Raw genomic sequence first — 23,786 nt, forward strand, 5'->3', positions numbered from 1 at the left:
CAATCAGACCGAAAAATCGTTATATTATATAAAATAATAATATAATATAGTAAATAATATATTTTAAATTTTAAAGATTTTTTGATGTATATATAAATAATAAAAAAGATATATTTATCCAAGTTTGAAATCTAAACAACCTACATATAAGTTTAAAATAAAATTTCTAATAAATTTTAAAATATAAATAATATTTTTAATAAAGTTCAAAATTCACTTTAAATTTGATGATCTAATATTACTAAAATAATATTTTTAATAAAATTAAAATCCAAATAAACATATGTGTGTGTATATAAATTAAAATTTTAAATATAAGAAATAATTTTTTTCAAAGTAAATAAAAAATAAAATGTTTTTTTTAAAAAAATGAAATTTAATAATAGATGAATCGGTCGGACTGGTTTTTAGGCGTTTTACCATCCAAGACCGGTCCGACCGGTTCAGACCAATTTGACCGTAAAAACGATTTATAAAATTATTTTGGATCGGATCCGGATCTATGACCAGTTCTCATTCAAACATATTTAAACCGGATCTATTCACCCAATTTACTTAATTTAATCCTTAGAAATTGAGTATAATTTAAAATACCTAAATTTACATTAATAGAAAAGATGAATTTACCCAGAGACTAGCTGTCACTGTCACATGAGGCACCATTTTCCCTCTCCATTTGAGGAGAAAATGACAAGTGATATCCTAGACACAGAATGAGAACAAATTTCAAGACAGTCCCTCTTTTAACTTTATGTGTAGAGAAAACAAGTGAAAAGGGGCACTTGTTCACACAAATTCCATATTCTTTCAACAAGCAAAAGGACACCAAATCCCTCACGACAAAAACTCATGTCACGTATGGTAGACAACCGGGCTATGTTGTACCAACAAAATGACAAATTTTGGCATAGATAACCAAGTTCTCCAAGATTGACTCATCTCGTCATCCTCAGCCTTAAATTGAACCATACCCTTCTGAGCTTCTCTATTTACCGGCCCTCTCTTGATAAGTTGGAGAAAATCTAGTCTGTTTGTGGGGATTCTCTTGGGGCTTTTTGTGGGATTTTGATGAATTGGAAAACCCAGAAAGGAAATTAGAATCTTGGTGTGGTCGGTGAGTTCTTGTGTACTGATTATGTTTTGGCCTAATATATCTATGTTCTATTTTCTCTGTGTGATTAAGTTCTTGAATTGTTGATAGATTCTTGATTGGCTTCATGTGATTGTTTTGGGAATTGTTGAACGAGTTGTAGTTTGTTTGTAATTTCCAGGAAAAGATCTGGTCTTGCTGCTGATTTCCTGGGAGTTTTAATTCAAATAATATGTTACAAGAAGATGGATCATCGTCTGTAACTTCATCACCGCTTCAAATGTTTCCTATGACGTCTTTATCACCTGGTCTTATGTCACAATATCCATGGCTTAAGGATCTGAAACCTGAAGAAAGGGGACTTTATTTAATCCATCTGTTGGTCACTTGTGCAAATCATGTATCGACGGGAAGTCTTGAAAATGCAAACATAGCCCTTGATCAAATTTCTCATCTTGCATCGCTGGATGGTGATACTATGCAGCGGATTGCGTCTTATTTTTCCGAGGCTCTTGCCGATCGGATCCTTAGAACCTGGCCTGGTGTTTACAAGGCCTTTCGCTCGACTAGAATCTCCGTTGTTTCGGAGGAAATTCTTGTGAAAAAGATGTTTTTCGAGTTCTTGCCATTTGTTAAAGTGGCTTTTGTGATCAGTAATCAAGCGATTGTCGAAGCAATGGAGGGGGAAAAGATGGTCCATGTTATCGATTTGAGTGTGACCGAACCAGCACAGTGGTGTGCCCTTATTCGAGATTTGAGTGCACGGCCAGAAGGTCCGCCTCATTTGAGGATTACTGGGATTCATCAACAAAAGGAGATGCTGGAACAGATGGCCCATATATTAACCGAAGAGGCGGAAAAGTTAGATATACCTTTTCAATTCAACCCTATTGTTAGTAAACTAGAAAATCTTGATGTCGAAAAGTTGCCCGTCAAAACAGGGGAGGCTCTAGCTATTAGTTCAATGATGCAGTTGCATTCTCTTTTGGCCTCGGATAACGAGCTTAAGAAAAAGTCTCCCTCTACGCCTATGAATGTGATTGGTATCCACTTGCAAAGAGTAGCACAAATGAACCAAGGTACCTTAGGTGAATTGCTGGAGAAAGATATGGTTAATGGATATAGTCCAAGTACCGACTCATCCTTGTCCTCACCTATATCTTCAACTGGTTCATCAAATATCGACACTTTTCTTAATGCCATATGGCGTCTTTCTCCGAAAGTTTTGGTGGTGACAGAACAAGATTCAGATCACAATGGGAAATCCCTCATGGACAGGTTGCCTGAGTCTTTATACTTCTATGCTGCACTGTTCGATTGCTTGGAGTCGGCTTTACCTAGAGCATCTTTGGAGAGATTAAGGATGGAAAAGATGTTAGGCGAGGAGATTAAGAATGTTATAGCGTGCGAGGGTATGGAGAGAAAAGAAAGACATGAAAAGCGCGAGAAATGGAATCAAAGATTTGAACATGGTGGTTTTGCGAGTGTTCCTTTGAGCTATTACGCAATGCTGCAAGCGAAAAAATTGCTGCAAAGTTATAGTTGTGACGGCTATAAGATCAAAGAAGAGAATGGCAGCGTCGTGATCTGCTGGCAGGAACGACCCCTTCTCTCCGTATCGGCTTGGAGGTTTAAGAGGTGAAATCTTGATAGATCCGCTCCGTGTTTATCTTCGTTTTGAAGTTTGTAGAGGAGATACTTGATCCTGCAGATGTAAAAATCTTTAGTAATTTACCGTTCAAACTTAACAACTCTTTGTTCATTTCTGTGTTTGAAATGTTTAATTTGTGATCGACTCAATGTTATAGGATGTAAACTTACCCTTACCCAGGGGTCTGCAAAATTTCGGTTAAACCGAATTAACCGACCGAACCGAATTAATTCGAAAATTCGGTTCGGTTAATTCGGAAGTTCGGTTTTGAAATTTTAGAAAATCGGTTAATTCGGTTCGGTTTTGGTTTTAATTTGAAAAATTCGGTTAAACCGAATTAGTATATATATTAATTTAAGTTGTATATGGACATTAAAAATACATTAGAAGGAAACTCATCTTTTCATATATTAGAAATAAGTTCATTCATCCAATGATTTTATCTTCAATATTTCTATTTATTATTGGTATTTTTTGTTCAATGTTCCTTGTTATTTATAAAATCTCCATTGTTTTTTTTTTATTAAAATTCGCATCTATTTAAAAATATCGGTTATTTCGGTCGGTAACCGAAATAACCGATTTAAAAATACCGACCGAAATAACCGATTTAAAAATCGGTTCGGTTAATTCGCTTTGTATGAATATTTCGATCGGTTCGGTTATTTGAAAATAAAATCGGTTAAATCGGTTATAGGTCTATTCGATTCGGTCGGTAATCGAATAGACCGATTGCATACCCCTACCCTTACCGGCATGTGGCTTGTCTGGTTTCGTACATATCTTCTTGTACTGCGACAAGCACGGTAAATTATAAGTTCTGGTTTAAAAAAAAACGATTTAATGTATTTATTTTGAATACATAATTTGAATTTTTACCCGTAGAAGTTTCTTTTCATTTGAGGTGAGATGATTCCCTTACATTATCTCAAGATGAGTATATTTTGTTTGTCGACGGTTTTTAAATAACAAATTTTCGTGGAGTTTGATACACGTATTTTTTTTAAAAAAAAAATTAGATTTATTTTACATTGTTGAAAAATTATTTAAAAATGTGTTAAATATTTGTGTTGAAAATGTGAATGTTGAATGTTGAAAATTAGGTAAAATTAGGTGTTGAATATTGAAAATTAGTGTGTGATGATGTAGGTAATGATGTATTTTATTTTTGGATTATTTGTAAAAATTTTCTATAAATAGATCTCTCATTTGTGAAGAAAATCACAATTGAGTTGAGAGAAAAATATTATAAAGTGTGTAGTGTGATAATTTTGAGAGTTTGAGATTTTTACTTTTTTACCGTAAATTTTTACTTTTTCACAACACGTTATCAGCACGAAGCTCTAAAAGTCCTCCATATTTTTCCAAGCTCCGAACAGAAGAAAAAGGTAACAAAAGTAATAATATTTATTTTACTGTTATTTATTTATTGTTTATATATGTAATATATAATATAATGTTATTGTTAGAAATAATAAAAATAATTTTTTCAAAAACTTGTTATAAATCCTGGGAGGATGTTAAGACGACATCCCACACTCCCGGTAAGGGATACGACAAGTATAAAAGCCTATAAGGTTTTTTAAACAAAATAACTTATGACACCTAATTATAATAATGTGATATGATATACATAATTATTTAAATATGACTAATATTATATACACCATATTATTACCATAAAATTATACAAATACATACATTTATTTTCTTATACACCAACGGTAATAAACGGTAACAAAACGGCTAGTTTTTGCTCTATAAATACAATCTCACAAATACATTCAATCACTCCAACTTTCTCTTCTTCTCTAAAAATTATTCTTCATCAAATTTTCGAAGAAAAAAAGAAGATGGCTTTCACGAGGTTATTTTTAATTATTTTGGTTATCATACTCACCAGTCTTGTATTTATCGGAGAATATCCTCCTCGTGTGTTTTCTTTATTTTTACGAATACTTGTACTTGTTGTTTATCCATTACTTTGTATTGCAATATTCATTAACTAATAAAATGCATCGTAATTTTTAGTACCACCATGGCAAACTTGGCAAAGCTCGAATTCATCGCTCTTGATATTACTGGGAAAAACTATATGCCATGGACTCTTGATGTAGAAATGCATCTTGAGTCATTGGGTCTAAGCGAGACCATTAAAGAAAATGGTATATCTTCATCACAAGAAAAAGCAAAAGCTATAATATTTTTACGACGACACCTTGATGAAGGTTTAAAATGTGAATATCTCATCGAAAAAGATCCCATGGCTCTGTGGAAAGGATTAAAAGAGAGATTTGAACATATAAGGGAAGTTATACTTCCGACCGCCCGTGATGAATGGAATATGTTAAGATTCCAAGACTTTAAAAAAGTCAGTGATTACAATTCAGCGATGTATAGAATAATCTCGCAGTTAAAATTTTGTGGACATGAGGTTACAGAATCGGAAATGCTTGAAAAAACATTTTCCACGTTTCACGCATCAAATATAACACTACAGCAACAATATAGAGTGCGTGGATTTGCGAGATATTCTGAACTCATCGCCTGTCTTCTTGTGGCGGAAAAGAACAACGAGCTATTAATGAGAAATCATCAGTCCCGACCCACTGGATCAACAGCATTTCCAGAAGTAAATGCTGTAAGTAAAAATGAATTTAAACCTGGAAACCAAAATCAAATTCAAAGACAAGGTTTTGGTCGAGGTCGAGGTCGAGGTCGAGGTCGTGGACGTGGACGTGGACGAGGAAGTGGTCGTGGTCGTGGACGCGGCCGTGGTTTTGAAAATAATCGAGATAGTTATTTCTATAACTCATCTCAAAATAACGTCCCAAACCATCCACAGAAAAGGCATCAAGAAAACATGAGTGTTAATGAAAATCACTCGAAAAGATTTGAAAGTTCTTGTTTCAGATGCGGCACTCCAGGACATTGGTCTCGTATTTGTCGAGCCCCTGAGCATCTTTGCAAACTTTATAAAGAATCGATAAAGGGGAAAGAAAAGGAGACCAACTTCACTGAGCGAAGTGACCGTTTGAGTGATTCAACTCATTTTGATGCTGCTGATTTTATGAATGATTTCTCTGGAAATGATCAATATGTTGGTGGGATAGAAATGAACAATATTGATGCTGCAGATTTTCTCAATGATTTCTCTGAAAATGAACAATATAGTGGTAGAATATAAATGTACAATAATTTATTTTTCATGTATTTATATGATAATGTTTTATTGTACAATTATGATATGTGTTATATTTAAATATGTATTGTCATTAATTTTTTTTCATTGCATATTTTTTGAAGTTCAAATATGGAAAATGCTATGAGCAAAGCTGAAGTTTGCATACCCGATAGTGGTACAACGCACACTATCCTCCGAGATAAAAGATATTTCTTGGAACTAAAACCAACAAAAACAACGGTGAATACAATATCAGGTCCTGTAGACTTGATTAAAGGATGTGGTAAAGCACAATTTTTGTTACCTAATGGTACAAAATTTTTGATCAATGATGCTTTATATTCACCACAATCGAAAAGAAATTTGTTGAGTTTTAATGATATATATTCCCATGGGTATGATACTCAAACAATGAATGAAGGGAATGAGAAATATATGTGTCTTACCACATATAAATCAGGAAAGAAATATGTGATTGAAAAACTACCAATGCTCCCTACTGGATTGCATTATACACATATACGTCCCATTGAATCAAACATGGTAATTGATAATTCTTCAATATTAACCAATTGGCATGATCGATTAGGACATCCTGGTTCAACAATGATGCGAAGAATTATAGAAAATACACATGGTCATCCATTGAAAGACCAGAAGATCTTTCAGAATAATAAGTTTCAATGTAAAGCATGTTCTCTTGGAAAACTTATTATAAGACCATCACCAGCCAAAATCCAAACTGAATCACCAATGTTTCTTGAACGTATTCAGGGTGATATTTGTGGACCAATCCATCCACCATGTGGACCATTCAGATACTTTATGGTATTGATTGATGCCTCCAGCAGATGGTCACATGTATGTTTATTGTCAACTCGAAATGTTGCATTTGCAAGATTACTTGCTCAAATAATAAAATTGAGGAATCAATTTCCCGATTATACAATCAAGAAAATTAGACTTGATAATGCTGGTGAATTTACTTCCCAGACTTTCAATGATTATTGTATGTCTATGGGAATCATTGTTGAGCATCCTGTTGCTCATGTACATACTCAAAATGGATTGGCTGAATCATTGATTAAACGTCTGCAAATGATTGCTAGACCAATGATTATGAAAACAAAGCTCCCTATTTCTATATGGGGACATGCAATTTTACATGCTGCTTCATTAATTCGCATCAGACCAAGTGCATATCATAAATACTCCCCATTGCAGCTTGCATTTGGTAAAGAACCAGACATTTCTCATCTGAGAATTTTTGGATGTATGGTGTATGTGCCTATTGCACCACCTCAACGAAAGAAAATGGGACCTCAAAGAAAGATTGGAATTTATATTGGTTATGATAGTCCATCGATCATTCGATATCTTGAACCACAGACAGGCGACGTGTTCACAGCACGTTTTGCTGATTGTCATTTTAATGAGGAAATCTTCCCAATGTTAGGGGGAGAACAGAAACATACCGAAAAAGAAATTACATGGTATGTATCATCATTGTTACATCTGGATCCAAGAACAAAACAATGTGAAAAAGATGTACAGCAAATTGTGCACTTGCAAAGAATAGCAAATCAAATACCAGATGCATTTGCAGACACAAAAGGGGTAACTAAATCATATATACATGCTGCAAATGCCCCTGCTCGAATTGAAATTCCGAAGAAACAAATTGAAGATAGTCATGATGTCATTAAACGCCTGAAGCGTGGAAGGCCAGTTGGTTCCAAGGATAAAAATCCTCGAAAAAGAAAATTCATAGAGAAACACAATGATCACAAAATAGAGAATGATGTTCCTGAAGAAACACATAATGATCACAAAATAGAGAATGATGTTCCTGAAGAAACACATGATGATGAAAATGTTTTGTCAGAACCACAAACTGACGAGAATCATGAAATCTCTATCAATTATATTAATACTGGAAAAATATGGAACCGAAAAGATATAGAAGAAATTGATGATATATTTTCTTATAATGTGGCAATCGACATCATAAATGATAATGAAGATCATGAACCAAAATCTTTTGGTGAATGTAAAAATCGGCAGGATTGGATAAAATGGAAAGATGCCATCCAGGTTGAATTGGATTCGCTAAATAAACGTAATGTTTTTGGACCTATAGTCCTTACACCTGAAGGTGTAAAACCTGTTGGATACAAATGGGTTTTTATTCGAAAGCGAAATGAGAAAAATGAAATAGTAAGATATAAAGCTCGACTTGTTGCACAAGGTTTTTCTCAAAGGCCTGGAATTGATTATGAAGAAACGTATTCTCCTGTGATGGATGCAATTACGTTTCGGTATTTGATTAGCTTGGCAGTATCTGAAAATTTAGAAATGCGTCTTATGGATGTTGTTACAGCCTACTTATATGGATCACTTGATAGTAATATATATATGAAAATCCCTGAAGGATTTAAGATGCCTGAAGCACAAAGTTCAAAACCCAGAGAATGTTATTCTGTGAAATTACTAAGATCATTATATGGGTTGAAGCAATCCGGCAGAATGTGGTATAATAGGCTAAGTGATCACTTGATGAAAAAGGGATATGTAAATAATTCAATATGCCCTTGTGTTTTCATTAAGAAAACAACATCCGGATGCGTAATTATTGCTGTATATGTTGATGATTTAAACATCATTGGAACAAATAAGGAAATTCAAGAAGTTGTGTCATACTTGAAAGAAGAATTTGAAATGAAGGATCTTGGAAAAACCAAGTATTGTCTGGGTTTACAAATTGAACAAAAAGAATGTGGAATATTTGTTCACCAGACAAATTATACAGAAAAGATCCTTAAACGTTTTAATATGGACAAATCAAATCCTTTAAGTACTCCAATGGTTGTTAGATCATTAAACATAGAAAAGGATCCATTCCGTCCATGTGAAGATGATGAAGATATTCTTGGTCCAGAAGTACCATATCTAAGTGCTATCGGTGCCCTTATGTATCTTACAAATTGTACAAGGCCTGATATATCTTTTGCCGTAAATTTATTGGCAAGATTTAGCACATATCCAACAAAGAGACATTGGAACGGAATTAAACATATATTCCGTTATCTACGAGGAACGACAGACTTGGGACTTTTGTATTCAAAAGATGCTAATCCAAGTATAATTGGTTATGCCGATGCTGGATACTTATCTGATCCACACAAAGCACGTTCTCAAACTGGATATGTATTTACTCGTGGAGGCACTGCAATTTCTTGGCGTTCACAGAAACAAACACTTGTAACAACTTCATCAAATCATGCCGAGATTATTGCACTACATGAAGCAAGCCGTGAATGTGTGTGGTTAAAATCAATGACTCAACATATCCAAATCTCATGCGGATTATCATTCGACGAGAAGCCTGTGATACTATATGAAGATAATGCTGCATGTGTTGCTCAAATGAAAGAAGGATACATAAAAAGCGACAGAACTAAACATATTCCTCCTAAGTTCTTCGCATTCACCAAGGAGCTTGAGAAGAATAAATGTATTGATGTTCGTCACATTCAATCAAGTGAAAACTCATCAGATCTCTTCACAAAGGCACTTCCTACGACAATATTCAGAAAGCACATATATAATATTGGGATGCGCAATCTACGAAATTTGTGAAGAATTGTTCGTGTCAACATGAGGGGGAGTTTACGTGACTGCACTCTTTTTCCCTTACTATGGTTTTTATCCCAATGGGTTTTTCCTAGTAAGGTTTTTAACGAGGCAGTATAAAAACACGTAATGTATACAATCATTATGATCATCATCACAAGGGGGAGTGTTGAAAAATTATTTAAAAATGTGTTAAATATTTGTGTTGAAAATGTGAATGTTGAATGTTGAAAATTAGGTAAAATTAGGTGTTGAATATTGAAAATTAGTGTGTGATGATGTAGGTAATGATGTATTTTATTTTTGGATTATTTGTAAAAATTTTCTATAAATAGATCTCTCATTTGTGAAGAAAATCACAATTGAGTTGAGAGAAAAATATTATAAAGTGTGTAGTGTGATAATTTTGAGAGTTTGAGATTTTTACTTTTTTACCGTAAATTTTTACTTTTTCACAACATACATGACTTTTAATGATGTTTTTAAATTTTTTCATATAACTTTAATGATTTTATAACTTAAGATTGTGATTTTTTTACATTTTTTTGAAATTAGTTCAACAAGAATAATTTTTATTTATTTAAAATGTTTTTAATTATAATATAAATATTTGTAGTTATTGAATTTACAAAAAAGATAATAAATAAGACATTATTAAATTTATTATAATTAAATTTTAGTCAAATCAATTCAACATGTTTATTTATTTAATCAATATTTTTAAAAAATACATAACAATAATTTCAATATTAATAAATAAGCAAACTTAAAATAATTTTATTCATTTAAANGATGGATTAGTCATATCCATAATTACATAAAAAGTAATATATTTGACATAAAAAGTAATATTTTTTCGTGAATAACCTATATAAAATATCCGTTTCACCAAATTGACCCGTGAGACCGTCTCACGGGAGTTTTTGTGTAATCAAAATTATTAATAGGGAAATTAATTATTCTAGTCCATTTCGAAGTCATAATTTTAAAAATGGTCTTCTTTATTACACATTTTGCATTATGTCTTATTTAAGTAAAAAAAAATCTTAAAATACCCTTTTCTATGAACACACATGTTCCATTTTCGTGATTCATTTGTTTAATTATTTATTATTTTTTTTAAGAGTTGATTTAACATTTGTTATGTTTTATTTAATTTATAATATATTAATTTTTTTAATACTACTTACTTATATCAATAAACATATTTTAATAAAATTATGAATTGTTAGTTTGAATTAGTGCATACGAAATCACCAAAATTATAATATTTTAATTACGATTGTTTCTCATGCAAAATAATGTAAACAAAATCACCAATCACCATGGTTATGAAATGTAATAATTACAGCAATGTGAGTTTACACAAATGTAAACAAAAAATCTGATGGTCTCAATTAAGTCTATATTTTATTCCATGCTAACAGTTTATGAGTATGCACAACAATCCTTCAAAATAATAAAACGCAACTCGACAAAAAAATTATCTCAAATTATCACCACTCTATGTCCAAATGCATGGAATTCATAAGATTATTCGAGAAATTACAAAAATCAAATAAAGAGTTTGATATGAAGAAATTGATAGTGAATAGAGTTTAAATGATAGGGTATATCTATATAATTTGATATGATAAAAAGACTATTTTGGTAAATTAATTTAACTGAAGACTAAAATTGATTATAATAATTGTGTGAAGTCTATTTAATAAAATCTCTCAAATTAATATGTAGATTAACTAAAATTATAGAAAATAAATAAACATCAAATGTTATATAATAATTAATAACAAATTAAATTTTACTTATAAGAAGCAATTATTATTTTCAATTTATGGATCAATAAAATATTTTAATTTTTTTATACGGTGTAATAATTTTTTATTATTAAATATTATTTTAAATTTCACGGAGCTTGTGATTGGACATCAAAAATTTAAAATTTTGAGATTTTAAACAATTTAACAATAAAAAATATATTTTTAAAAAACACAAATAAAAAGAAAAACATATGGAAGAGAAAATAATGAAAATTTAGTGCTTTATTTATATTATTTTTAATATAAATGAAAGTGAGTACGTAAATTTGGGAAGTTTCTCAATTAAATGTTCAATCAAATCTTTAAGTTGAATCAAAGACATTTTTTAACATTTCATAGTTGTAACTTAGGCTTTAATTCTTGTAATTAATAGAATTTAACTGAGTCGTTAAAAGTGCACTGACATTTTAAATACTTATAGACTTTTGTAAAATTTTTAAAAACTAAATTTAAATTACATATAATTTTTTAAAAATCTACAAAAGTTTACATTAAATCGATAAGACATAAGTTGTTATATGTAGTAAACTTGGGATAATACCCATTTTCGTCCTTTTCGTTAACCGCTTTTCCCATTTCAGTCCCTCATGATTTTTGACTGCGTAAATAATCCTTCATGTTTTCAAAATATTCCCGAATTGGTCCCTGCCGTTTACCTAACGTTAAGATTAACGTTGACTCATATCACGTGCCACTCACATGATCATTTGTTTATGAAGGCAGTCAGTCGACTATTTCTTTTCAAAATTACTCCCCCACCTGTACAAGAACCCTAATCCCCAAATCAAACGATGGAAGGAAAGGGAATGTCGAACTCGAAGAAAATGTAGCAATTCCAGATTCATTGATTCCATTACAACATCTGCCATGGTAAAGGCTTTTAATTATTTTCCATGATTTTGTTGTAGCTTCTCGATTATTATGTTCGTAGCATTCGTATTTTGTGAACTTTTATGTAATTTTGAAATGGAATATGTATGTATATACTGTATCTCAGCATTTTCGAATTTAAATTTCGAAGGTGGTTTATCAATATTTTGGTAAATTGTTAGGATAATGATGGAGACCAACTCGAAGGTGGTTTATCAAAAATTTTAGGATATTTGTTAGGATATTTTTCTAATTTCGAAGGTGGTTTATCAAAATTTTTGAACAGAGTAGTAGCATTATTATTTTATTACAAATTTAGTTTGTATTGTGTAACTTTCTCTGTGATTTGCTTACGTGATTTTCATGTTTACTTTATGCATTTTTTTTATTTGAAATTTCTTATTTAATGCAGAGGAAAACATATGTTGTATTTGTTGGACGAAAACCCGGTGTTTACGAGAATTGGGAGGAGGCTCAACTTCAAGTGAATAAATACAGTGGAGCTTCTCACAAATCCTATTGGAGCAGAGAAGAGGCACTGAAATCTTTTGATTAGTACATGAAAAAACAATCTGGTGGAGCTACTACTTTTAACTCTGACGAGGCAAAATGTTCAAGTTCAACATGTGATGCAAGTTCGAGCGGAAAACCGAAAGAGTATGAAATAATAGCCCACTTAGTGGAGGCTCAAATGGAATTAGAATGTGAGAATTGAAAAAATGCATTGAAAATGGAAGAGTTGTCTAAAGAGATCAAAGAAATACTACAGTCCCTACACCTTGGTGAAGATAAATAGAGTTGTTGTTGCTTCTGTTGGTGGCGCAGCTAGTGAGGCACATCTAGTGATGCATGTGTTTGTATCATTTTCGATTATCCTGCTCTTGTGTAAACACTGAAGTTTCTTTTATGTATTATGGGATTTGAATTAACAATGCAACAATCTGTCTTCAACAATGACTTGAGTAAGATGTATAATATTCATCTTGTGTTTGCAACTGTGATTGTTAATTATATGTATCCAAATTTTAGATGTATGAGTACCAGCACTATTACGAATAGCAGTGTCAATTCAAATGCCAGCACAACCAGCACCATTAAAATGCTGGATCAGCACAACCAGCACCATTAAGAGATTTCCCAATTCAAATACCAGCAGCATTAAAATGAAGAGATTTTCAAAACTACAACATTTACTTCCACAACCATTAAAATCCAACAAAAAATAAATAACATGTCCACAACCACTACTTCCATAAAATGTAGAATCCAACAAAACAAGATAACATGTCATCAACCACTAGTTCCAAAACCATCCAAGATTTTGATGATGATCCGGTACTTTCAAGATTTTGATGATGATCCAGTACCCTTTTCCTTTGCAGTGTTTGAATTTGACCTCTGTCCATTTCATTGTTTTCTTGTGTTGGCTTATCTAAACCACTTGCTTTAGTTATATTGCAACTCCTTTGATTGTGTCCAAACCCACCACATGTCCGACACTTGTTGTTTCGTTTAACACCTTTCAACTTTGATTGTCTTGAAGCAGGAACTTCATCAGGTTGTCGCCTTCTCAACTTAGCTGGCCTACCAACTTTTTCTTTATAGATTGGTGGTAATGGAGGAGTTAACTGGCATTCAGGCCACAGGGCTGGTCCATTAATGGTGGTAATGGAGGATTTAACCTCTTCTCGGAACTCTCTGGTACCTAACTTAGGATTTGATTTCAATTTACTCACAAAAGTTTCACCTAACCAGCTTGACTTGATGTTTTTGTTCTTAACATTCCAATAGCAGTTTTTGTGCTCAGGTTTAAATGTCTTTATCTGCCAGCAACTGTCCTTATTCATTGGTGACACATGAATAACCCATTCACATCCTTCATTTTTGCACACACCTCGAAGCCTACTTTTATCATTCTTGACAAAGTTCACTACCATCCTTCGTCTAATACAATGACTTTCTATAGCAAACTTTGCCTCTTTTTTGGAATTAAATATCATACCAAGCTTCAAATCAGGATTTTCAGAGTAGGCATACATTTCGAATTTTTGTGAATCTTCCTCTTGAGAATCAAATGCACTCTCTAACTCATCACTTTCTGCACAATCATCATCTCCTTCATCACCTTGCATTCTCTCAAACAAATCATTGGAAATATCACCATCAATGACTATATTTCCCCCTTCTCCCCTAATATTATCATCTTCATCGAAATCAAACTCACTATCATAAAATTCTGCCTCATCTTCATCAGTGATTCCAACCCTTGTTTTCGGTGCAACTTCTTTTGGTTTCTCTAAAACACCAGATGCATCTATCTCATTTATTGAAACAAATTCATCATGTTCAATATAAATTTCCACTTCAAAGTTTTTGGGGACGTGGTTCCTAATTTGAACCACATCAGCATCACTTTCCAAATATCTACCATTATTCAAAGATTTACCGATTTTGTGCCAAAATCTGAACTTATCTTTCTCCACGCATTCTACTTGCTCAGCATAACCCTAGAGTTCAATCAAGCCTATCTTATCCATATCCACAAAATCAAAGTATTCAGTACTCCCACCTTTGTATGTTTTCCTCTTGCGATTGCTGTCCATTGAACCATTGTAGTACAATTTAATTGTAACAAGAGTGGGTTCTCGCATCCAGCCTAAAATGCATAAGAGTAACATAAGTAAATGTGATAAATCTCAAAACATTTATCCTCAAAGTCAGCACATTAAATAAGAGAAACATTACCATAATTTGGGGTGAATTCAAGAGACATTATACTTCTTTTAGCCATTACCGACTTCCACTTTAGCAAATATACCAAACAGTAATTTCAAAAAAGAAATCGGTGGTGTTTCTTCGAGTTCGTCTTTCCCTTTCCTTCATATGTCTAATTTGGGGATTAGGGTTCTTGTAGAGTTTGGGAGTAAAAGGTAAAGGAGTCAACGTTAATCTTAACGTCAGATAAACGGTAGGGACCAATTCGGGAATATTTTGAAAACTCGAAGGATTATTTACGCAGTCAAAAATCATGAGGGACTGAAATGGGAGAAACGGTTAACGAAAAGGACGAAAATGGGTATTATCTCTAGTAAACTTTATGCATACATGCAAATTGCAAACACACTTCTTGTGTTCCTAATATTTTTTAATTTCTCACGTTCTTTTTACCCAAATGACCCCTTTAACCATTTTTTTCTTTAATATATTTTTCTCATATTTTCTTCGTACTTGTAATTAATTTATTCATTATTTTGAGAATATTTATATAAGCCATATGATAATCTACATATTTTATACTTGTATTGCATTTGATAAATTTTCAGAAAAAATGATAAATTGTAGTTAAGTTATTTATTATTTTGAGAACAATTATATAAGCCATATTAGGGCTGGCGAAAAATTCGAAAATCCGAGTTGTCTGGATTTTTCTTGTCTAGATCAATGTTAGAAGAGCAATCGGAAAATTATATCTATCTGACAGGAATTCCGACCTAGGGAAATTGGCTTTCAGTCCCCAGCCGTCGATTTTTTTTGTGTTCAGACTCTGGGTACTTTTTTAATACCACATTTCCACATGAAGTGTACCACATTCCACATAAAGTGTACCACATTTTGTATGACATATGTATCGTCGGTTGGAGAAAGGGAGTGAACATAAAAAAATATTTTGATTGGGGATTTTTCACCAACTTTCCCTTCCGACCTGATTATTTTAATAATTTTATAAAAAAAACTAATAATAATAATAATAAATAAATATTAATACACACACCAAGTCGCGTGTAAAACCAATCACCACCACATGAGCGTGTATGCATCTACATGAAGAAGACAGACCGAAGCCCTAGCGCGAGCCTTGTTTCTGGTTGCTGTCTTGATCTTGAATTTCAAAAGGTTTTCAGGTGAGTTTCCTTTGATTTCACACCGTGCATAAGCTGTAATCGAACCCCAAAATATTTTCGAACCATCCCCTGTTTTTCCAGCACGTTTTCCAACCATTTTCCGGTGATTACAGCTGCTGGTCCATTCCAGTTCGAATTTGCTTCGTTCTCGGACATTTTCGAACACAATTCTAGCTTCTAGTTCCCGAATTGAGATTTTTTCCATTGTTCTAGTCGAATTTAACACACCATTGTTGATTATTATGTGGTTTATTATTGTAGGTACCGAGTTTGGAAGACGTCAAGGTATAAATTCGTCGATCTAAAGTTTGTTTCGGATATTTAGAATGCTTTAGTTTGAGAATTAGAGTTGGTGCAACATTGTTAGATATATTGGATATTTGATAATTTTTGGCTTAATGTTGGAAGTATGCAAAGCTCAATTTCTGTTCCAGCTTGCAGTATTTCGAATTTAAGGATTTTAAGAGTTCGATTTCAGCCTCTAGTGTGAAATTCCAGCTTGTTACTCTTGAGTTTTAGGCGATTTTAAGATCGTTTCCAGCTTCATTCTAAGATCGGAGACGATTTTAAAACCGTCGCTATTAGCGACTGTTTATTGATCTGAAAAACCGTCGCAAATTGTCTATAAATAGGGGCCTATTCGGTCCATTTTTCTCCGCACCGCTTCACATCTGTGATAAATTTATCTATGTTAGGCGATTTTAGATTCGATTTGTGGTAAGTTTTTTAGCTTCAACTTTTGGTAAATTTCTGAGTGTTGATTAAGATAATGAATTTCGTTAGCTTGTAGTGCAGGTCGTTTTTCAGCTGATTTTTTTGCGCGTGCACAGTGCTCCTTCGTCTTCTACGGTCAGATTGTAAGTTTGTTGTAGATTTATACATAGTTTAATTTGCTTTTATTGCATGTTATTTAGGAATTAAATAATATATATTACATGTTTGTTATTAAAATATTATATTATATAATTTAAATATTCAATTAATTGTCCACATTAAAATTATTAAATCTATCTACTTATGTTGTTGAATGAGAACTAATTAACAAGTTCGTATATTAATTTTTTTAATTAATGAGTAAATGATAGCGATTCAGTAAAATACATTTTATTTATTCTTTTGTAGGATAAAATGGATAACGATAGAAATTGGATGTATCGTCGGTTGGAGAATGGATTTCTAACGGATGAATATTGTGTTGGTGTAGAGTCGTTTGTAACATTTGCAATTAGTCAATCTTGAGTGTTTATTAAATGGAAATATATGTTGTCCTTGCAATCGGAAAAAAATGTCAGAACAAAATATATTTAGATGAAGATACCGTTCAGGTACATCTCGGTCGCTATGGATTTGTACCAAATTACTACAATTGGTTTTTTCATAGAGAGGAATACATTCATCCGTTCTATCCTAATTTTAATGTGGATGTTCCTTCGTCATCTTCGTATCGTGTTGCACCACGAATTGATCAAACTACATTTTTGTATTTTTTTGATACTAATGAAGAAAATGTTAACTTTTAAGAGAACCCTGAAAATGAGAATGAGAATTTTGGTGAAGAAAATATTACAATAAATATTTTCCCCTAAGTTTCAGAAAGTCCAAACAGTTTTATTAAATCATTGTATGAAAGCATTAAATCAACCGATAAAGAAATTTGAGATGAAAATCCACACAGTCATTATGTGTTGTCTGTGCTCGTTCGGTTACTGAAGATGAAACATGAACACAACATGTCCGAGCGCAATTACAATGACATGTGTCAACTCATGTCAGAGTTATGTCCGTCTGATAACTACGTCCCTGAGAGTTTTACACGACCAAGAAACTTATCAAAGATCTAGGGCTTCCGGTTGAGAAGATTGATGCATGCAAGAATAATTGTATGATATACTGGGGTGTTGACGATGTTTTGACATAGTGTAAGATATGTGAACATCCTCGATACAAAAGTAGTAGACGTCGATATCAAAATCCTGAGAAGGAAGGAATTTCATACAAGTTGATGTATTATTTTCCGATCACTCCACGTTTGCAAAGATTGTGTGCTTCGAAAGCTACAACGTCACATATGCGTTGGCATAATGATCACCATTTTGACGGTGACACTATTACACACCCTTCTGATTGTGCAGCGTGGCGCCATTTTGACGCTTTGCATCCTTCTTTTTCATCAGAAATCCGAAATGTGATATTAGGACTATCAACAGATGGATTTCAATCGTTTGGACAAAGTGGCCAGCAGTATTCGTCATGGTCTGTCATTGTTACTCCATACAATTTACCACCTTGGATGTGTATGAAAGACGAATACATGTTCTTGTCTGTGATTGCACCTGGACCAAGTAACCCAAAAGACAAACTTGACGTATTCCTTCAGTCGTTAATTGCTGAGCTTCAATCCTTGTGGTGTAATGGTGTTCCCACGTACGACATTCACGCCCAACAAAATTTTAATATGCATGTTTCTTTGATGTGGACGATAAGCGATTTCCCCGCATACACAATGTTGTCTAGTTGGAGCACTGTCGGAAAACAAGCATGTCCTCACTGTATGTCTGATTCAAACGCCTTTATTTTGCCATGTAGTGGCAAGACATCATGATTCGACAATCATCAAAATTTTTTACCTGAAGATCATACATTGCATCGTAATAGGATAATGTTTCTCAGAGGCAATGTTTCTCAGAGGCAGACAAGTGTTACAGTTGGCTCCTATCATTAAACATGGAGATGTATTACTCAATGAGTTGGACGAATTTAGTTTTAGACCTTCGTATGAGATTGGCTCTGACACAATCAATAAGGAAATTTGTAACTTGACGAGATGTGGTTGGAGAAGACGGAGTATTTTTTGGGAGCTTCCATTTTGGAGTACGAACCTTATAAGACATAACTTGGATGTCATGCATATTGAGAAAAATGTATTCGACAATGTCTTTAATATGGTTTGTAATATTCAAGGGTGTAGAATGATAATGTCAAATCACTAGCTGATCTTGTTCAGATGGGTATTAGAACCGAGTTGCGTCCATCTACAACAGACTGCAAATATGTGAAAGCAAATTACACACTTGACAAGCATGTCCGACAAATGCTTTTTAGATGGCTTAAAAAAGTTAGATTCTCTGATGGATATGTTTCTAAAATGACGCGTTGTGTAGACATTAACAAGTTGCGGATGTTTGGTATGAAGAGTCATGACTGTCATGTATTAATGTTGCGACTAATTCCTGTTGTATTCAAAGAGTTATTACCACGAGATGCTTGAGAGGCTCTTACCGAGTTGAGTATATTCTTTGCAGACTTAACAGCGCGGAATGTTAAACAAAGTGATATGATGCGTTTAATTGAATAAATTTCCATTATAATGTGCAAGTTAGAAAAGATTTTTCCCCCAGTTTTTTCGACTCGATGGAGCATTTGTACACTTACCATATGAAGCACGCATCATGGGTCCTGTACAATTTTGGTAGATGTATCCTTTTGAAAGATATCTACGTAAATTGAAAAACATGGTGCGTAACAAGGCACGAGTATAGGGTTCCATATGGAATGCGTACTTGGTTAAGGAGGCTGCTATATTATGCCAGCATTATTTCAGTGATTCAACGGGCATTAGAAGGCGGAAAACTGAGAAAGCTCATGAAAGCACATACGTTGACACTAATAACTCCAAACTTCTTTCAATATTCCGCACTCGTTGTAAGAAGATTGGAGCTGCAAAATCGCGATGGCTAACAAATGAAGAATATCATGCAGTTTCAACATATGTTTTGCACAATTGCAATTAAATAAAGCCATTTGTCATGTATTATGTATATAACATTCATTGAATTATATAAACACTCATTTCAGATTTTTAATTGTATTCAATGCACTGCAACATGTACGAGAATTACATCTGTATGGAATATCCAGAGATGAATGACTCTTCAGTCAAGGTGTACATCCAAAACAATTTATTTCAGTCGTTTCGTCAATATGTATAAATGACAATTTATAATTTTATTTAAATATTTCAATAAACTGTTAAATAATGCGATTTAAAGTTTTAAACTTTTTTATCGTAGGCTACCTCGCCGGATGTTCAAATTGAAAATCCAATTATTAAACAAGTTGCACGAGGTCCTTTGATGAAAGTTAAGACTTACCGAGGTTATTGCATTAATGGATTTAACTTTCACACAGTGCATGACACTTCGTTCAAATATACAAATAACTCGAGGCTTCAAGTGAGTGGTCATATGAGTAGTGGAAATGTGACTGAGTTTTATGTGGAAATTGAAGAAATAGTAAAAATTGAATATCCGGGTCTACCAATGAAACAAGTTGTACTTTTCAAGTGTTGCTGGTTTGATACTCATCCTCGCTTGGGCACACACATACACAAAAAGTACAAAATTGTTGATATGAATCGAAAAAAGAATCTGGGATACTACGAACCATTTGTGTTTCCTATGCAAGCCTCGCAAGTTGTGTATTTGACTTATCCAACAACGAAGAGAGCTGAATCAGATTGGATGTATGTGAGTAGTCTACGTAGGCGAGCTTATGTCACTGATGTTGAGTCAAATACTGAGCATAATCAAATTGATGTGAACGATGCATTTCAAAACAACGAAAGTGGACCTCATGACATTTCAACTCAATTTCTTTTGACGTCTCAAAATCTAATCGATGTTAATGTTATGTACGACAATGAAATTGATTTGAACAGCACTGAGTGTGAAACAGAAGAGGTTCAGTATTCGAACGACGATGTTCGTGACATCTACGACGAAAATGAATAGGATTGAGTTTATTTATAATTGAATTGTAATTTGGATAAAATATATTTTATTTTGTGCACATAATCACTGAATCGTTTGCATACATACATTCTGTCTGTATATATGGCAGAGCAGCAGCACGAATCACCTCCGGATGATGGTCGTACTCCGATATGGGTCGCAGATAACATGTAAGTTATAAAATTATATTTTTGTTTATTTAGTCTCATTTTTTGGTAAAAAAAAATTATATATTTGTCGTCGCTAATTTTAAAATTTTCGATAACAGATTTCAGCCGGATCACAATAAGGTTATCCGGTTCATTACTGCTCAATTTTCGTTACAGACATGCGACGAAGGCTATTCATGGAAGCATGTTACTGCAGACCAGCGACAGTGGTATTGGGAGAAGTTCATTGTAAGTTTTGGTATATAGATTTTTATTGTAATTGCTTAACATTCTAATTTATGGTTTTAAAATTAATTTACGTCATAGTAACAATATATCTCATTATTATTGTCTTGCATTTTATTGACAGAAAAAATATAGATGGCTGGATCATCTTGACGATACCATGAAACAGTTATGGTACAAGAACATAGCTACCCAGTATCGTCGCACTATGCACTCGTGGAGGAGTGCTGATCGTCATCCGCAAACAGTCAACGACGAACGCTGGGCTTCATGAATTCATCACGATTTATTAAAATATATTTTGAATATTCTGGATCTTCGTCGGAACTTGAGATTTGGAATTCGTCGATCGCGCCAGAGGTCCTATTCTTTTTTTCTGCTGCAAACCAATCTTGTAGGCACGTTAGCATGGAAAGTGTTTCTGGCTTTAAATTAGTTCTTTGGTCACCAATGATCCTTCCACATACTGAAAATGCTGATTCGGAAGCAACACTTGAACTTTGAGTGGGTAGGACATCTCTTGCAATTGCAGATAACACTGGATAAAGTTTAGAATTTACTTTCCACCAATCAAGAACATCGTAATTATCCGTAGTCTCAATATATTGACTTAGATAAATTTGGATCTCATTGTAATTAGTTGTTGTCACCGATTTTCCTTTGAACTTTTGTCGTTTCAAATTTTGAAAGAAGTTCAGTGCTCCACTTTTGCTCTTATATGTCGTCATCTCCTCCGGATGCGTACTCGGTTCATCACATTGTTCACTAGCATACAAATCAAACAATTATTAGAGAGAATGCATGATTGACTTCTTTTTATCGTCAACATTCTTCCCAAGAAATTTAGCATAATATTCAAAAAACACGTCTAATCCTCCTTGATTTTGAGTAGGATCAAGTAATGTTGCTAAACCATACACAAGTGGGATAGTTTCCCAATATTTTAAAATTTTGTTTTTTATATTTGAAACAAAATCACGCATAACAGAATCATCGCGATATTCAATAAATTTATAAAACATATTGAAAAGCAAAGGTAGAAACATGGTTGAAGTAGGGTAGTTAATGCCAGAAAATTTTTCGGTTGCTTCTTTAAAAATTTCTAACAAAGAAACACATTACTCAAAATATTCCAATCATCGTCAGTTAGCATTAAAGATTGTGTTGTAATATTATTATAATATGGAGTAACTAAATCTTGAAAACGTAATAAAGTATGAAGCAAGTGATATAAAGAATTCCATCTAGTTTCAATAGGAAGAGGAAATTTTTTAAATTTAATTCCAGTTGATTCGACTAGTGTTTTCCAGTCACGTCCATATCTTCTTTCACGTAATAATTTCCCACATAATTTGAATTTTTCTATTACAGTGGACATTTGTTCATCGCAGGCACATTTAACACATAAGTTGATAATATGACACGCACATCTAACATGAAGCAAATTACCTTCTAAAATTGGTTTTAGTGAATCTTTAAGATATTTAATTGCAAGAGTATTGGCACTCGCATTATCTAACGTTATCGACATTATTTTATTTTGTATGCCATAAATCTTAACAACATTTAAAACATATCTAGCTATAGTGTATGCGTTGTGAGACGATTCTAAATGATCTAGCGCTAAAATTCTTTTTTGCATTGTCCAAGTTTCGTCAATCCAATGACATGTAACAACAAGATATGATTCATATTTTAAATTAGTCCAAATATCAGTTGTCAAACTAACTCTACAAGAAATATTTGAAAGATGCGATTTTAGTGTTTCTTTATATTCTTTGTAAATATCAAAACAATATTTTTTAAGTGTGTGCCTAGAAATATTGTGAAAACCAGGTTGAATAGTACTAGTAAATTCAACAAAACCTTCTTGTTCAGCTATTATAAAAGGTTGACAACATTTAGTAACAAACTTTACCATGGCTTTCCGAGAAATTTCTTTCGTAATTGTAAAAGCTTTTCCACTAAAAAGATTAATTTGTTGTAGTATTGGTTCCCTACCGAAAGGTTGTAGCGTATCAGGGTCAAGTTTATGTACCTTAACTAAATGTTTTTTCAAAGTACCGGTACCACCGGAACCACCACCCGTTTTGTAAGAATACCTCGTTTTGCAAATTTTACAAACGGCAAAAGAGTTATTCGTACCTTGTTGTTCAATATCAAAGTGATCCCAAACTTTGCTTCGCTTTGCACGGGCTGTCGTCGTGCTCGTTGACATTGTGTTGCTTGCTCGAGTAGACGATGGCGTCCCTACATCTTTGTTGGGGAGTTCCATGGCTTCTTCATCCTCGTGACCAGGTTCAACTTCATCAAAGTCGGGAATGTAGCCAAAATGTTCACCAAAATCGGGAGCGTATTCGTCACGACCACCACGACGGTTTGAAGACGATGCCATTGAAATTCGAATATTTGTATGAGTAAATTGCGAAATATTAAATAAATAACAATAAA

General features: G+C 33.2%; 2 protein-coding genes across 3 annotated transcripts; both read left to right on the forward strand.

The window, feature by feature from the left end:
* The first annotated feature begins 752 nt into the window (after window positions 1-752).
* LOC140981846 (scarecrow-like protein 3) lies at window positions 753-2,939 on the forward strand. Of its 2 annotated transcripts, none has more exons than XM_073448335.1 (2): window positions 753-1,114; window positions 1,254-2,939. In XM_073448335.1, exon 2 carries the CDS (start codon window positions 1,323-1,325, stop codon window positions 2,730-2,732), a length of 1,410 nt encoding a protein of 469 aa, XP_073304436.1. In that variant the 5' UTR covers window positions 753-1,114; window positions 1,254-1,322; the 3' UTR covers window positions 2,733-2,939. The 2 variants fall into 2 exon arrangements, with proteins under 2 accessions (XP_073304436.1, XP_073304434.1); XM_073448333.1 differs by having other exon boundaries at window positions 755-1,114; window positions 1,272-2,937.
* Window positions 2,940-16,339: 13,400 nt separating this feature from the next.
* Window positions 16,340-21,928, forward strand: LOC140980270 (uncharacterized). The gene is made up of 5 exons (XM_073446002.1): window positions 16,340-16,435; window positions 16,946-17,007; window positions 21,050-21,110; window positions 21,209-21,338; window positions 21,460-21,928. The coding sequence occupies exons 1-5, from the start codon at window positions 16,393-16,395 to the stop codon at window positions 21,497-21,499; spliced, it is 336 nt and encodes a 111-aa protein (XP_073302103.1). The 5' UTR covers window positions 16,340-16,392; the 3' UTR covers window positions 21,500-21,928.
* Window positions 21,929-23,786: the final 1,858 nt, after the last annotated feature.

This window comes from Primulina huaijiensis, chromosome 7 (assembly GCF_012295235.1).
Source record: "Primulina huaijiensis isolate GDHJ02 chromosome 7, ASM1229523v2, whole genome shotgun sequence".
NCBI lineage: Eukaryota > Viridiplantae > Streptophyta > Magnoliopsida > Lamiales > Gesneriaceae > Primulina > Primulina huaijiensis.

Coding starts and splice junctions, on each gene's coding strand:
- LOC140981846 (XM_073448335.1), top strand. CDS start 1,323: ATGTTACAAGAAGATGGATCATCGTCTGTAACTTCATCACCGCTTCAA.
- LOC140980270 (XM_073446002.1), top strand. CDS start 16,393: ATGTGGTTTATTATTGTAGGTACCGAGTTTGGAAGACGTCAAG. Junction 17,008..21,049: donor TCGTCTTCTACGGTCAGATT/GTAAGTTTGTTG, acceptor TATATATGGCAG/AGCAGCAGCACGAATCACCT. Junction 21,111..21,208: donor ATATGGGTCGCAGATAACAT/GTAAGTTATAAA, acceptor TTTCGATAACAG/ATTTCAGCCGGATCACAATA.